The following is a 17,256-nucleotide window of genomic DNA, read 5'->3' as shown; positions in this document are numbered from 1 at the left end:
CAAGCCATGCTTTTTTTTTTTTTTTTTTTGAAACGGCAAACAAATTAAGTAGAAGCCCATTTGTAATATATCAACGAGCACCCCGAGTTCGAGCTTCTTTAGAGGACAAACTTAGCCCCTATAGGGATTTCCAAGAAAATTTTTCCCACATGTGGCACCACAAGATGTAGTTTAAGGGAATCGAATTTCCAATCTCATGCTCCATATGGGTATAAAACTCGGTGCATCAACCCAATTAGGTTGGACATCACTTGCACCTAAGCCATGCTTGATAAGTCGATTCTTTGTTCTTCATTTCCACATTAGACATCGCCTTCTCCACCCATAACAAATTTCCAAATCACCAAAGTCAACATTTGACTTACTTCCACAAAATCAAACTTCTGAAACTTCTTACCTTTTTCTTCGTATCCGGAGTTACTAAAGGTAATCTGACTTTTAAAAATGGCAAATCTTTTAAGAGTAGATGTTGGGCATGTCAAACCCAACATATAATAGGGGTACAACAGAATCTAAATACACTGCGTTAATGCACTAAAAGGTAGTATAAGACAAACAAGATTGAACCATAGAGAAACAAGATAAAAGTCTATACCTCTTTGCGTAAGGTACTTTGGTCACAAAGGGGGGATTGTTTACAAATGTCAAATAATAAAAATTAACAATCAATTTTGAAACATGTAGAAAACGAAATAGATTTGTAAATAAGTTGTAAAAGTGCTTCCATTTCTAGTTCTCAATGTTGTCATTTAACCTGATTGTGACTTGATGTAATTTGTGATTGCTATTCTAAGTTGGTATGGGAAAATATTAACACGCTCTAATACCGCTTGCTTGCCAAATTACCTAACCAAAATACGCTCTTTAACTAGACCTAGCTTTACTAATTCAATCTAAACACGCTCTTAGATTGTATTGAAAAACTACATTAAGTTTTGTATAAGTTTTCCAACAATGTTCATTTCTTCTTATACGTTTGGAAGTGTGAAAACATGCGATAAATGTTTTACAATAAGAAAACCTAGTTTGCTACCAATCATTAACTTTATAGAACGATTAGGTGCTCTAAAAGTTAATTAACTACACAAAAAATCAATTCATGAAAGTGACAAATCAAATTTAAGGATTCTAGTTTAAACAAAAACATAACCACTGGAATATAATCACAAATCAAACATCAAAGCACATGTTTCAAGTCAAGCAATCAACATGTTTTGAACAAGAACTAGAAACCAGAGTTTCTTAGCCACACATGACTAAAAACAAATCAAACAAGACTAAAGACGGAATTGAAATGTTTAATGCTTAAAAAAATGAAATCAAAAGTGTTTGCAATGATTAGGTCTTCTCAAAAGCTCTAAGAAGTCTCCTAGAATCGCCCAAGATCACCCAAAAATTGCTCCAGAAACCGCCCATAAAAATGACGCTTTCTCCTGTTTTAATTAATGTTCACGTGCATGCCATAAGGCCATGCGTTTTTAGCATGGCCATGCCTTTTGCCCATGTGTTTTTGGCATGACCATTTGTCTTGACCATGTGTTTTTGGCATGACCCATGCTTTTAGCTAAAGATCCAATAAGTTTTCAGTGTTGGCTCCATCTTCAGTCTAACTTCACCACGAGTTATGTTGCTCAAATTTAATATGAGAAAGGACAAACACGACTCGTGTCGATGTGACAAGAACCACATTTCAAACGTAGTCATCTACTATGATGACAATGCAACAATGATTCGGGTTATGTCTTCATGTTTTATTCCATGACATGACCGGTCCCACTTCTCTTCAAGATCCAAAGCTCCAAGCTCCAAGTTCCATGCTCCATGCTCCATAATGCCTGCAAAAGTATATCAAAAATAGTGAAGTACCATGCATTCTTAATGATATATGCAGTTGCCCAAATAATTACTAAATGCAAGAACTATGAAGTAGAATGCTATGAAATGACGAAATTAAACATGCAAAATAGGTGCATAAAATGGACCTATCAGTAGACAAAAAGAACTCTTATGTGCTTTTGTAAAATGATATTGCCGTATTTATACATACTTTTGGGTAATATTTGAATATATTTTATATACATTTTTGGTTATTTGCATGGAATAATGGTACTTATAATGCTAAATTATATTTTGCAATAAAAAAGAAGGCATTTTGAAGAAAATGGACTAAAAGCGTTAAAGAATGTAACTTTGGAGGTTAAAGGCTTGAAAGATAAGAAATTCAGAAAAATACATACTCACGAGGTGAGTATTAAACAATTCATGACGTGAGTTAGGCCTTCTAGAAGATAAACATCGCGGATCAGGAATCTGTGTTTGAATACAGATATCTACTGGATCCACGAGGTGAGCCTTCAAAGCTCACGACGTGAATTGAACAAAATCCAAAAACTATATATATCCTTGATCCCTACGACTTTGGGAGGTTGGCTGACTTGGAAAGGTTTCAGAAGTCGAAAATCACAGAAAAAGAAGGCATGGGAATTGTTCTTAACACCAAGGAGGAAGAAGAAGTCATAATTCGATATTAGTTCGGTACTTTTAATATGTTTTTTACTATGGATTATTTGAATTTATTTGTTAGAATGTCCAGCTAAATCTAGATGCTTCTGTTAATTAGATGAAGCTGGAACTCTTGGTTTTATTCTATTAATCTAGACTTTACTTGTTGGTTATGTCTTGTGTTTGATTGGTATACCTAGCATGTTTGATTTAATATTAGATTGCTTTAATGTCTTATTTTGTGTAGTTAATGACCAATAATCTACATGAATTTGAATACCTAGTAATCTAGTGAACATTAGCTTATTAGAGCTAAAATCGAACCAATCTTAGATAAGTAATCGAATTGTTAAATTAGGTTGTGGTAGAGAACTCATATTATGACCATAATGTGTTTGTTAACTCATTCTTACATAGCTCCAATTCTATTTAATAATTGATTATGTGTTAAATTATGTGTGACCATACATAGATATACATGAATTAATTTATATTAGTAAATTTGTAACTGAATTGCTAATAATATTCTAATTGGTAACCAACAGGAATTGTCATAAATAATTTACAAACTATTGAGGTAAAGTGGATTCGAACTAACAGAAGTGATTTGTTAATTGATTGATTTGTGTTAAAGAATTAAGTTCATCTAAACTTGTAAAATTAGATAAAAACCAATACTTTGCTAGAAATTTAGGTTAACTTAGTAGTAGGTAAATTAATTAGTTAAAACTGTTCCCTGTGATCAACACCCGACTTACCCACACTATTCTATAATTTGACTAGGTACACTGCCTAGGTGTAATTTAGTTAGTTAAGTTAGGTTAATAATTTAAAATAAGGTGTAGCTATTTGCATGCATCATAAAAAATCTAAACAAGTATTCACAACTTGATCGGTTAATCTTATTAATGAATCAGAATGTAATACATCAACAATTACATATAAAAACTCACTACAATAACACTCTTCTCTCGGATGCTAACAAGGAATCAAGAACTAGAAACCCTAGTACATGAAAGATAAAACCCTAAAATGAGAGTTAAAGTGAGCAATTTTCTGAATATGCATGTGAATAATGAATTAAGCATATGGAATAAATAGTCGAGTTACAAGAATGATCCACAGATTGACAACCCCACGAACCTTTAACAAACCTGCATCATTCAACACAATATACCCTACACAAAATACATATCGATACAAAATACCCAAATGTAAAATATAATCATAAAAGAAATAAATGTTAACTTTGAAATATAAAATATTTTATTTTTAACACCCCCATTCAAAATTAACATAAAAAATCATTTTTTAGAAAAATATCAATAACTTTGGTTACATGAATCACTTCTAATAACTTTCAAGATACCACTCTCAATTTTCTCTCTAACAAAATGTACATCTACTTCAAATTGTTTTGGTTTTTTCATGAAAAACTAGATTAAGAGTTAATTTGATAGCATTATCACAAATAACATATACAAGGGTTAGAATTTTAAAACCAAGATCACATAAAATCTTCAAAATCCACAAAATTTCACAAGTGATAGAACCCAAAGCACGATACTCAGATTCAATAGATGATCTCGACACAGTGCTTTGTTTCTTACTTTTCCAAGAAACAAAAGATCCACCACAATAAACCAAAACAGACCTCCTGGTAGTGCTTTGTTTCTTTGTTATTTTCAACATCTGTAACTGCTTGGACAATTCTAGTTGAGAAATGAAGTTCTAGAGTTGCAGGATCCAAAGCTCATGTTAGAAGCTCTTATCCGCAAAAGTTACCAACCCCAAGGTCAGTATAGTTCAAGAAGTTAGTCCTTCCACCACGAGTTGTGAATCTTATCACTCTGCCACGCGTGATGAAGAGCATTTCAGGTATTGGATCTCTCTCTTGGAGTATGTAGCTTGTAAACCCTTCTGATAACAAATAAAGAAATATGGTTTATTTCTTAAAATAAGGTCAATTGTCCTTTGTGGAGTTAAAACTAATCAAGACTCCATGTTAAATTCTCTTTAAATCAATCACCAATAGGTGAGCATTCATGCACCTGTCAGAAGCAACAACTTTGATTATGGGTCTCAAGATAAGCAACGATGTAACACTAGTTTTACAGAATAGATCGGTTGAGGGCTTAGAGGGGTCAAAGGTAGGGTTTTTGGGAAAATCCTTGTGCCACGACGTGGTGAATGGAGAACCACAACATGCCATGCAAAATGCATATATCCGGATGGCCACCACGACGTGACAATTGGAAGGCCACGACGTGGCATCAGCTGCAACCCAAGCTCATGATCTTTTAGGGTTTCTTCCATATTTAAGCCCCTAAACTCAAGGTTTAAGGCATCCTCTTCAACCTTCAACCCTTCCAAACGAAACCTTATCCTCCATGAATATTTTAGAGCTTGTTTCTATGATTTGAAGCTTATTTCGTGGATTTTTGATGGAGCTTGAGGAAGAAGGAAATCACAAGGAAGCAAGGGAACAAAGAGCAAGATTGGTTCCAACATCCTCTTCAGAAATCTGAGTTGTTGGAGGTATAAAGTTCATACCTTGGCCAATATTCTTTTTGTTTTTAGTATGAACTCATTTTTGAGGATTTTAGCCCTTTTATATGGATGCTTTGGGAGTCGAAGAACTCTAGAGCTTGTGGATGGCCTCTTATGGTCATTATGTTCTGAAAAAGTGAGAAAACCGAGTTAGGATTGGAGTCCCTTTGTGTTCATACTCAAGTTTTGGCCCCATTAATGACTTAATGGACTTAGGGTTGTAGATATAGCCTTTAAATGGAGTCATTGAAAAGAAGTAGATATGAAGTATTGGGCTTAGATCTATAAGGATTAAGCACTTAATGAAGAATATGTAAACTTGTCAGTTCCCACGACGTGGTGGTTCTCAGCTTCACGACTGTTTTTCCCTGATGTTCCCACGATGTAGCTAAGGTTCCTCCACATCGTTGTGGGGGTTGACTAGGTCTACTGTTGACTTTTTGACCAGTTTGACATTGGGTCGAACTTGAAGGAATTGGGTTATTGATTAAGTTTCTACCTTGGTTTGGTGCTATTCAGTTCGTGGAAGTGATCAGTGCAGGGAGTGAGTGTGTTGCTGTGTTTACGTGAGTCTTCGATTGAGGTGATTTTCTTCAATATACTATGTGTTACATTATATATCCATGTATGTTAGTATATAGGAGTAGTGGTATGTTGGTTAGAGTATCAGTAGTTAGTGGCTGTCACACCCCCACCCAACAATGGAAACGTTGGGTTGTACGACGTTAGGATGTTGGATCATAGATATAAATTTATATTGAATTGTACACAAATATTATGCAAATATTACTTTTTATTCATTAAGTAATATAAGTGACTTTTTATTCGGAATCTGACAATAAATTATATTGAATTGTACATCAACATTAAGGTCATCCTGAACAACAACCTTAACTTTAAACCTATAATCACCCCATGTAGAGGGTCCTTGTAAGAAGGAACATGGTTGGTTGTCATATGTAATAAGTTACAAATTTGGTTACTTCCAACACCGGAAGAACCATTTCCAGAATGATTTTCCTCTGAAAATCGATTAGTACCATTATCCATAACATTGTTAACAACAAAAATTGTAATGTGTTTGGAGTCATAGTAGTAATAAAACTAAGAAAATATCTAACATCGTTATCGTCAAGAATCTATATAACTATATTTGATTTAGGACATTGAAAATATAGATGAATTTGATTTGTATATAACCTGGACTTGGAAGCAACTAACGTAACTAACCCAACAAAGTTGATATCACTGGTTATATCTACACCAAAACATGTGTAATCTGAAGCAAAATATTGCATACATCCGTCGATACATTTGTCATTGCCCTTCACTAGAAACTAGAACTCGGAAAAACCCTGTATACGTACTCATTTCGGAACGCTTCTGGAAAGTAGCGAACACACAAATGTATTGCATATTTGGAAGAAAAAAAACATAGAAAACCCCTAAATATATCTCTTCGGAACCACCACTTCAGAATGTATGGCCGTTCCGGACGCCAGATTCTGGACCTTATCCCCACCAACCGACAACCACTACGGAACAATATCATGAATACTTCAGAATGTCGTATTCCGGAGCACACATTTGGAACAAAACATCGTGCTCCGGAATCTGCTATTACAGATCAAGTAGTCATTTTTCCAAAAAAAATTGTTTATAGGGTTAGATTACTCAATTTACTCATATATTTTATAAGAAAAAAAATATATTAAAGGTGTATACATCCAAAACAATTTTACCTTTTAGGTCATTTTCCGTTATGATTAACCCTATTTGAAATGTATCCAACTACCACGTGGGATGGGAGGACTCGCACCATAACAAACCTTCCGTTTATTATCATCGTCAAGACCTTAAACCCTTTTCTCGGAAGAGGGCCTAAACCCTATTCTCTAGGTCTACCCTCCAAAATTTTCCCTCTGTTTCCGCCGCTTACACAAATTCTCCGGCACCATTTTTCTCGTTCTTACATACCTCCCATTCCTCTTCCTTCACAAACCACCACAGCCCCCTATCGCCGCAAAATCTTGGCTTCCATTTCCACTGTAGCATGCCCTTCAACTTCTTTTCACCGCCACACCTCCGTCTCCTTAAATCGTCTTCATTCCTCGTAACCCGGTTCATCATGAAATCAAACCCATCAGTATCAAAGGGAAACGAGGTTTTCACTCGGGTATTTCCTCACAAAATGAAGTACCAATCGTCCTCGCCAGTTAAGAAATTAGGGCTCCCTAATCTGATAACGACAGCTCAATCCCAGTTGCAGTTTTCGACAAGGGCTTCCAAACACGGCTCTGAAGATCGGTCCGCTAAGAGCTTAATTGAAGATGAAGCTGAACTTAGTGACTGGGTTAGTGAATTGAAGTCCGACTCGTTTAAAAAATCTCGTTTGTATAGCGAAAGCGACGATGGTGAAAACGATTGGGGAGGTGGTGCTGGTTCAACTGTTAAGAGAAAGCGAGAGGGTGATTCAGACAGAGAGAGGGGACGAGGAGGAAGTAGGGGTTCTTTTAATGGTGATTCGAGGGGAAAAGGGCGTTCTGGTGGTGAATTTGGAAGGAGAGATGATGGGTTCGTCTCCAAAAGGGAGAATGGATTCGGAAATGGAAGAGGAGCGAGAGATTCTGGTAGTTCAAGAGGGCGAGGGCGATTTGGTGGTGAAGTAGACAGAAGAAATGATAGATTTTCTCGTGATAAAACAAGAGCGGATGATGGGTTTGTGTCAAAAAGAAGAGACGATAATTTCAATGGCAGGGGGAGAGGTGGAAGAGGAGGTAAGAGCATGAGTAAAGCAAACTTGATGTCGTCTGATCAAGATGAAGAAGAGGAACATAAGAACATTACCAGTAAGTTCAGAGAATTGATCAGCGATGAAGATGATGATGATGATGATGAAGATGAAGACCTCGATGATGATGTCGAGGTATTAGGAAATGGACATTCAGTGAAAAATATTGCATCGAGTTCACCTAGAGCTTCACCTGATGGAAGCGAATCCTATCTGAGTGGAACAAGGTACTTAGATTTTGTGTGATACTGAACTTATATGATTGTTTTCATCGTCAAGTAATTGATCTTCCATACATTCTCTACAGGTTCGATCAATGTGCAGTTTCACCACAATCTCTAAAAGCAATTAAGGATGCTGGCTATGAAAAGATGACTGTTGTTCAGGAGGCAACACTTCCTGTCATTCTTAAAGGTTCTTATTTAAAAAAAAAAAACAATGTAAAATTCAAAAAGTCTAAATACTTCATTAATTCAATTAATTAGTTTTCTTAACTTTTCAGGGAAGGATGTTTTGGCTAAGGCTAGAACAGGAACTGGAAAAACTGTTGCATTTCTTGTAAGACTATAATTTAACATCTTTTTATAACTTTTGTGATCTTAACATGTTTATAAAGAAATCTTGATTTTAAAAATACTTTAAATTTCAGCTCCCATCGATCGAAGTTGTTGCAAAATCGCCACCTGTCAGCCGTGATCAAAAGCGTTCTCCAATTGTTGTCCTTGTCATATGCCCTACAAGAGAGCTTGCAAGTCAAGCTGCCATGGAAGCCAAGAAATTACTAAAATACCATCCTTCCATTGGTGTCCAAGTTGTCATTGGTGGGACCCGCCTTGGTCTTGAACAAAAACGCATGCAAGCAAGCCCATGCCAGGTCACATTTTCAAAAACCAAAATTCTCACAACTCATAAGTCATAAACATTTTAAATTTTATTAATTAAAAATGTTTATATTCTCAGATCCTTGTAGCGACACCTGGCAGGCTGAAAGATCATATTGAGAATACTGCAGGATTTGCCACTAGACTAATGAGCATCAAAGTCTTAATTCTTGATGAAGCTGATCATTTATTGGACATGGGATTTAGAAAAGATATTGAAAGAATCATAGCAGCTACACCAAAACAAAGACAAACACTTCTATTTTCAGCCACTGTCCCACCTGAGGTGTTTTTTTTATAATATAAATATTAATCGAGTTTTTATAATTGAATAATTTCATACAATTTTTTTTTTTTGAAAAAAGTTCTGAAATTTACTTTTTGACATAAAGGTACGCCAAATTTGCCATATTGCTTTAAAAAGAGACCATGAATACATCAACACTGTCCAGGAAGGTAGTGAAGAGACCCACACACAGGTAATTAATATTAAATATTAATATTCTTTTCTTGAATGTTTGTTACAAAATCTATTGAATTCACTGACATTTATCTTTATTGTTTTTTAGGTCCAACAAAAACATTTAATTGCTCCACTGGATAAGCAATTTTCGATACTGTACACTCTCCTAAAAGATCATATTGCAGATGATTCTGACTATAAGGTCTGATTTCTTGGATCTTGTGAAAATAAAGAAAAGTTGTCCATTTTCTTAATTACACATGTTTTCAAGTGTATGATGTTAAAGTTCATTATATATTTAAATTCAGGTTCTTGTGTTTTGCACGACTGCAATGTTTACAAAACTTGTTGCAGACTTACTTGGTGAGCTGAAGTTAAATGTGAGAGAAATTCATTCAAGAAAGCCACAAAGTTATAGGACTCGAATTTCAGATGAGTTTAGGGGATCAAAGGGTCTTATTCTTGTAACATCTGATGTGTCAGCACGTGGGGTGGATTATCCAGATGTCACACTTGTCATTCAGGTATAAAGTTTAATCAAAATTATACTAAAAATGACATGTTTTTTGGAATTAATATAAAAAGTGTTGAATCTTTATAGGTTGGGGTTCCAGTTGATAAAGCTCAGTACATTCATAGGCTAGGAAGAACAGGGCGTAAAGGGAAAGAAGGTGAAGGGATAATAATGTTAGCACCATGGGAAGAGTTCTTTTTGTCTACTCTTAAAGATTTGCCAATTTCAAAAGCTGCTTTACCTTTAGTAGATCCGGATACAAAGAAAAAGGTGAGTGTTTTAGATGTTTGATTTTGACTTTTGTGGAAGTAAGTCAAAGGTTGACTTTGGTGAGTTGGAAATTTGTTACAGGTGGAGAAGGCGTTGTCTAATGTGGAAATGAAGAACAAAGAATCTGCATATCAGGCATGGCTTGGGTATTATAATTCAAATAAGACGATTGGGAAGGATAAATATAGGCTAGTAGAGCTTGCTAATGAGTTTAGCAGAAGCATGGGGCTTGATAATCCTCCTGCAATTCCTAGGCTTGTTCTTGGTAAAATGGGGCTCAAGAATGTTCCAGGATTGAGGTCTAAGTGAAATTTTGACAAATTTTGTTTATGGTTATCAATTTTGCAGTTTTATTGAAACAATCTTTTGTATTGAGTTGATCGATGAAAAGTGTTCAATCTTTTTATCAGGAAGAAATGAGTTTGTGATTGTTGTGACATACTGATTTTTTTTTTTTTTTTTTCTATAGAAATTACAAGTTTTGATTGGGTGTTTTGTTTGTATTAGTGGATCACAAAGCTTATAAAAATAAAGTCGATACAAGATGAAGTAGAGATTAGTGACTTAAGAATCTAGAGATAAATTAAAACATTCAACAAAACAAGTATTCAATACTAAACTACGACTTCTTCATTTGATTCTTCTATTATAAATGATACACTGAACATTGTCACAAGAGGGTCAAAGGAAGTTAGTACAAACTTGTGTCTTAGTGTACTACAAACCCTAACCAATATCATCATCATCATCAGTTAAAACCCCAGCAACAAAACGTATACAAGGGTTATGGATACCCTAAAAATATTCTACATCTCAAGAAATAGAGTTGTATACGGAAATAAAAGTACATAATCATCATCAGCCCCTACAAGGCAATGATGCAAAATTAAAAAAAGTAAAGAAAACAAAATGGAAAAATAAAATCTTCCCAACAACATACCACCACCACAACCCCCAACTTTGGCAGTTTACACACAAGCGCATTATGTCAAAATCTACTTTTTTAGAATATTTGAATCTGCTTGTTACCTTTGACCAAGGAGAGTTTCTGTGTGATGATATTGTGAATCTTGTTTTGTAAAGCCCCAGATGGAATCTTGATGATCACCTTTGGCAAATGACAAGTGATGTGGCAGATGAACAGAATCAAATCCTCCTGTTGTCAACAATACAAAAACTTCATAATCTAGTGTTACGGACCATTGCTATGATGGTAAATACCATTTATGCCATTCTTTCTTTTTCATATAAAAGATGTTAAGAGATTACTGAAAAAATCAAGATAAACTTAGAAGCAAAATAGTTTACCTTTGATTATGTGGCGATGAAGGCTGATCTGGTGAAGATCGTTGTTGTAGAGAAGCCCCATATAACCGATTTTCCTCAAATGTCCCTCTTCTTTCACGACCTCCCTCATTTATCTGCGACTGTGATTGCTCATTCACTCCAGAAAACCCAACCGGACCTATTGACCCAAATTCAAGCTGTTCACTATGCGAACCATAACCCATATTATTATGCTCATACGGATACACCATCACCATGGAAGGAACACTTGACCCATTGGCAGATGATGGGTTTTGATACATCCCAATTCCATGACTTGAACTCCCATGTAAAGGACCATTTTGGGTCTGATATGTAGCAAACGTATCATGTCTATATGATGAATTCACTGATCTTTCTGCCCTAAACGAGTTTGATTTATCCATTTGGTTACGACTATGATTCCGGTTTGAGCCTCTTGATTTTGAATTCCCATTCCAGTTACCTTCATTGTGATTCTCACTTCTGTCATGGTTGTAGTTCCCCCTTCTCGACCCTGAACTATGTCTCTCCCTTACAGACACCTTCTGTAAAAAAATAAAAAATACAAACTTCTGAGAAAGCAAGCAACATAAGGAGTAAAAAAAGAAGGGTAAAAAGGTAAAATTGTCTTACGGGATTTGGAAGATAAGTCCCGGTCCCGCTGCGGTATCTTGGCAGATCTTCACGTTGTTGGTAAACATTTGGTGGTCTGGAAACGGATTGAACCGGTGGTGGTGCTGCAACCGGGACAAGGCGGGGCCCGTAGTTCATCAGCTGAGTCACTATATTCATATTTGTTAACGGTCTACCCGGGCCGTCCCATGGGACCCGCCCCTGTAAGTAAACCGGTGGGACCATGACAGGCGAAGGGTATACGGTGGGCCCATGCTGACGTGGACTTTGACAATACCTACCGAATTGTAGATTCTGCCAATGGCTGGCAAAGTCACTGTTGAGGATATCAGATGGTGTTTCACCAGGAGCTGCTCCTCTCAAACCATCCGGATTGAATTCCTCTGATTGGTTGTTGATGATGTCACCATTCTCAATGCTGACATCATCACAGAAATGACTGGTTGAGGGATCAGATGGGCTGGGTTGTGATGGGACATTGTAAAATGGAAGCATTGTCAGGAAGGGAACGGGTGGGCCCGTGGGGTAAAATGTCAAGGGCATCGCTCCGGAATTATCCATCATTCTTTGTCTGTTATGGCCTAGAATCATTGGAGCTATAGGGACGATTGAGTCATTTCCACTTGTTTGAGCCAGTTCGTATCTTGGAGCATGCACCGAAGAAGACACAGACTGAGGTCTATCTGTCGCCTCAGAGTCCAAGTCATCGTCCTCGGACTGGTGTGCTGATGCTGACGTGGACTCGAACATGGTCTTCCCTTTTACATATCCGCTCGATGACTCAGCAGAGACAATTACCTTTTTCCCACGTTTTTCCTTTTTGGAGACTGTTGAACTCTCATCCCATGAACTTTCTGATGAAGTTTTACTTTTTAATGAATTACTGTGAGCAGCAGATGAGAATCTTGAACTTGTAGTTCTTTCATCATCATTTACTACTCTATTCTCTAAATGATCCGAATGTGAATGTGAATGATCATTGTTGTTCCTCATGGGCCCACGCTTTTCTTTGTTATACTTTTGTTGACTTCTTGCTACCCCACCAGATCCACCTACACGCAGAGGCGGAGGAACATAACTTAATCCTGATGAGGTTGACTGACGCTTAACATCTAATGGAACAATTTCAGAATTCCCATCTTGTCCCTGCGACCAGGAATCATGTTCATGATCAATAGAGTTGATTTCCAGAGAGTTAAAATTATCATTCACGGGTTCCATTGGATCTTCGGAATTTGTCATTCCGATTCCGGAAAAGAAATGGTTTAGGTGAGGTGAAACGAGGCCATGGGGAAACTGCATTCCCGCATATGCAGGATCAATCATTGGAAAATTTGTAAAATTCCTTTGTGCGTATCCCATTCCTGCTAGAAAAGATGGGGAGAATGGAAATGGTAATTGACTCATTGGCATATGAACTTGACCATTGAATCCATGAAGTCCAGAAGATGCCATCATGTTCACAAGATCTTGTTCTTCCTGATGCATTTGTTCACTCATGGAAGATAATCCCAAGCCTGAATCATGTTGATACAAACTTGAACCATTATTCGAATCAACAGAAGCATCAATGTTCTTCCTCCTGTTACGATAGCTGCTATTTGAAATTGATACCCCCTGTGTGTCGGGGGCAGTTTGGGGATTTGCAATTTCAGGTGCTCTGTTAACCCTACATTGAGAAGAAACATCATTGTATGTATCTGTTAATTCAGGACTGGATCTTGTTCTAGCAAAAGGAGACCTTTGAATGTCATTGACCAATTGACCAGATATCAAATTCTTCTGTCCTCTATTTAAGTTTCCATGACCCTTTTGGGCACGAGGAGCTGCAGTAACATCAGGGGTAGTTTGGGGTTTTCCACTTTCCAACTGACGAGATGAATTGCGGGAACGGGTGTCATCTACCTCACTCTCACGCCCAACAGAGTTTTTGAATTTTTTTCCAGTTGAATTGATCTTTGAAATATCAGTGAGTGGTTGACTTTCAGATACTGAAGTCAAACAACCAGGTGCATCAGGGCGAATGCCACTGCCATGTCGTTCCCATGTATTGGTAAAAAACTGATTGACCTCAGCAACTAGATTTTCCTGAGGGCAATCTAGTAATATTGCCAGCCTTTTAGCCCCAAAAGCAAATGCACTGCGTATTCTGAAGAAATTACCTGAAAGCAAGAGATTACATATATCATACAACATGACAAGAAGAACATCAAGTTGCTTTATTGTTGATGTAATTCACTAAGAGGCAATGTGTATACGTATAAATGTTAAGAAGATAAAAATAAAATAAATAAGAAGATACCTTTACTGACACTGCGTCCAAGATTATTGCTAACACGCAACGGATCAATAACATTAAAATGTTTGGAAACAAAAGTTTGGCCTTGGTTGTCCTGACCACCAGGAAAAACAGCATACACAGAGCTACAAGCATCAAGAAATACTTTGTTCAACAGCAATTCTCCACTGTCCTTACGAGGTGGCTCAGCTACAGTTTTATAAGAATACATCCACATCAGCATAAAGTCAAACATTGACTTCTGTCAATTATATTCTTGAGAAGAAACTAGAAACATCATCATACACTATTACCAGTCACATCTGGAAGTGAGCTTATTGGCACAGGACCCCACAGGCTAACACAAAAGTTTTCCCAGTCGAAATTACTAAAGAACTCCAGAAAACGGTAAAGTACCTGAAAATGCAGTGAGAGCATTCATAAACAAAGCTTCCAAACACATATATGTAAAGGGTATGTTTGTAAATTGTATGTTAAACAACCTCAAGAGGTCCAGCAAAAGAATTGTTGAAAACATGGAATATGTAAAGAACCAAAGTCTCAAGGGCATAAGTTGATATGAGCCCATGGTGAGCACCAAGTATGCGGCTCTCATAATAACACCAGGCTTTGATCAGTATAATGCTCCTCTTAAACAAATGGTTCTGATTTATCAGATTATCAACCTCCTCAAGAAAGCAAAGGGTACACAATCCTCCAAGCTGATTAAAAGATATATCTACCACAATGTTTTCAACAAGGCACTTAATAATCTTCACCTGTAGTTAAACAAACCATAAAGAAATCAGTTTGTAAACAAGTTGAGAAAAAAGATTGATGGCTAGTAAGAAAGTAGTGTTAGCGTACTTCTGCTTGAATGTATTGAACCTCCTTCACATGAAATTCTGCATTCTCATTTTTCTCCTCGATCTCCAACATATCACGAACCTCACTAGCCCAAGAGTCTTTCAAATTTGCACTGTTACTGAAGGCTGTTAAGTCAATATCTCCATCAGGTAGATACGTTTTAAGGGGTACAGACCCAAAAGTAAAAACCTGCAACACAGAAAGTAATCAGAGGGAATACGATACCACAGTAATTAAGAAAGAAAACAAAAATGATGAAGAAGCACCTGGCAGGGGAAGCACTTCATAATAAGTCTTTGTACATAATCAGCAACAGCATTCCTTCGTTCTTCAGATGGCTGATTGGGTTGAATGCAGGAAATAAGCTCTGCAGTTCTTTCCTCAGCTTTCAACCATCGAACTGAATCTAAACTCTCTAGCAACGGACCTGCATTGGGCAATAGCCCATTTGGGCCTCGGGGCTGTGACCATTCCTCATGGTCGCCCATGCAAGATAACTCTATGCTACCCAAAATTCCAGGCGATTCAATCCCCCAAGTCGAAGTTCAAAACTTGTTGATGTCTCCCAAATTTTTCAAGAGGTTTGATTGCAAAACCTAACGTAGTTTTCAAATCACAAGAACATGTAATTGCATATGCGCATATAAGCACTAAAAGTGTATGAGCAACCCTAAAGAGATGATACACTGAAGGTGGGAACTTTGATTTGAAATGAATGGCAGAAATTTTTTGTCAAAAGCAACAAGGATTCGTCTCTCCACACAAACCCTAAAAAGGGACCTCCTACGAAGAGAAACTACTCGGGAAGCTCAAATGATACATAGAAAATCCGATCATAAAGATCGGTAAGAGGATTGTCAACAAAACCCTAACACGAAAAAAGGGTTATATTCGATGCCAATCAATCTGGAAATCAACGAGAAATTTCAAACAAACATATAGGATAAAATTTACGATGTCGCTTGGAATTATCAGTAAGAATCATTAATCGAAGAAATAGATAGAGTGTGTGTGTTTGGTGAGAGCGCCAATTTTGAGGGTTTTCTGTGTGTTGGTAAAATCGGATATAGAGAGAGAGAAAGAGAGATTAACGTTGCGAATTTCTGGGGGCTTTTTATCTGCAAAATTGAAGTAAAGGGTTTTAAACTGCAATTGGAAATTTGGGCAAATGATGAAAATAGATGATCGCAATCTGGAAGAAAATGGAAACTTTTGCAATTATACAAAAAAAGAAAAAAAAAAAAAGTATTTAAGAAATTTAAAATATAATCGAAAATCAAAAAATTGTACAATATGATTTAGCACAATTATGGCTGAAAAACATGACGATCTGGGAATTGTTATGATAGAACCCTAATTTGTGCATCCTATTGGGCCCAAGAATCCATAACTCGAAGCCCAGACTGTGTGATAATAATACTGAATGAGAATCAAGAAGCATTAAGAAATAAGAATTTTACTTTTTTACTTGCGTAGATGTGTATATCTTCATTTCGAAACTATAAAAATTAAAAATGAAACATATACAATCATAACATAACATCACAACTTGAATTTGAAAAATGAAATATTTAACCAACTAAAAATATGTTTTATGTATATATTTAATTGTAATATCTTTGATATTTACTTTTAGTACTCGGCATATTGATTAGAGAATCGTTATATGTTACCGATCTTCAAAAAACCATTTATAGATCGATTTTTCTCTCAAAAATGTTGGATGTCAGATGCTATTATCGACCTCTAGAGACCAATGACGCACCTTGAAGGCTAAGAAGTGTAGAATTTGATTAGTAGCTTGATTTTTGAGAGATCTGAGGCAACATTACTATTTTTTTTACTTGTTTTACTTTGTTTTGATCAATGACTTAAAAAGTGAATCTTGTTTTTACATGTTTAGACTATATTGTTTGCTTTATTATGAGTTGTTCTATGGATTGAATTATGCTTACAAATTACAACTAGTATCGGTAGATGCTTCAAGGGATATTATTCTTATACACCAATTTTTTACAAACTTAATTTTTACAATTAATGTAGTTTGTGCTTCTACTAAGCATCATGATGAGTTACAAAAGGCAAAGACAACTAAGATTGAACATTTATTGGAACTTGGTGATAAAGGTTTGAATGAGTTGAGACATTAAGAGGAGTTGGTGATACACGTTGGGGTTCTTATTCTATTTTCGGTTGCAG

The 17,256-nt window shown here is 36.4% G+C and overlaps 2 protein-coding genes across 2 annotated transcripts; one reads left to right on the top strand and one right to left on the bottom strand.

Annotated features, from left to right (window-relative positions):
- Positions 1-6,884: 6,884 nt before the first annotated feature.
- Positions 6,885-10,410, top strand: LOC145041660 (DEAD-box ATP-dependent RNA helicase 31-like). The gene is made up of 10 exons (XM_078989801.1): positions 6,885-8,070; positions 8,151-8,257; positions 8,346-8,401; positions 8,493-8,717; positions 8,804-9,010; positions 9,117-9,203; positions 9,294-9,389; positions 9,496-9,711; positions 9,789-9,971; positions 10,053-10,410. The coding sequence occupies exons 1-10, from the start codon at positions 7,106-7,108 to the stop codon at positions 10,278-10,280; spliced, it is 2,370 nt and encodes a 789-aa protein (XP_078845927.1). The 5' UTR covers positions 6,885-7,105; the 3' UTR covers positions 10,281-10,410.
- A 168-nt stretch (positions 10,411-10,578) lies between these two features.
- On the bottom strand, positions 10,579-16,262 carry LOC145041659 (uncharacterized). The gene is made up of 8 exons (XM_078989800.1): positions 15,324-16,262; positions 15,058-15,246; positions 14,694-14,969; positions 14,505-14,607; positions 14,215-14,400; positions 11,913-14,074; positions 11,280-11,824; positions 10,579-11,127 (listed from the first exon to the last, which is right to left on the bottom strand). Exons 1-8 carry the CDS (start codon positions 15,543-15,545, stop codon positions 11,118-11,120), a joined length of 3,693 nt encoding a protein of 1,230 aa, XP_078845926.1. The 5' UTR covers positions 15,546-16,262; the 3' UTR covers positions 10,579-11,117.
- Positions 16,263-17,256: the final 994 nt, after the last annotated feature.

This window comes from Lactuca saligna, chromosome 4, assembly GCF_052625555.1.
Source record: "Lactuca saligna cultivar CGN05327 chromosome 4, ASM5262555v1, whole genome shotgun sequence".
Lineage (NCBI taxonomy): Eukaryota > Viridiplantae > Streptophyta > Magnoliopsida > Asterales > Asteraceae > Lactuca > Lactuca saligna.
The sequence above is the reverse complement of the archived record's forward strand: the minus strand, read 5'-3'. Positions and strand labels throughout refer to the sequence as shown.

Coding starts and splice junctions, on each gene's coding strand:
- LOC145041660 (XM_078989801.1), top strand. CDS start 7,106: ATGCCCTTCAACTTCTTTTCACCGCCACACCTCCGTCTCCTTAAATCG. Junction 8,258..8,345: donor ACTTCCTGTCATTCTTAAAG/GTTCTTATTTAA, acceptor TTAACTTTTCAG/GGAAGGATGTTTTGGCTAAG. Junction 9,204..9,293: donor GTGAAGAGACCCACACACAG/GTAATTAATATT, acceptor ATTGTTTTTTAG/GTCCAACAAAAACATTTAAT.
- LOC145041659 (XM_078989800.1), bottom strand. CDS start 15,545: ATGGGCGACCATGAGGAATGGTCACAGCCCCGAGGCCCAAATGGGCTA. Junction 14,608..14,693: donor CTTTTGCTGGACCTCTTGAG/GTTGTTTAACAT, acceptor CTGCATTTTCAG/GTACTTTACCGTTTTCTGGA. Junction 11,825..11,912: donor GGACTTATCTTCCAAATCCC/GTAAGACAATTT, acceptor ATTTTTTTACAG/AAGGTGTCTGTAAGGGAGAG.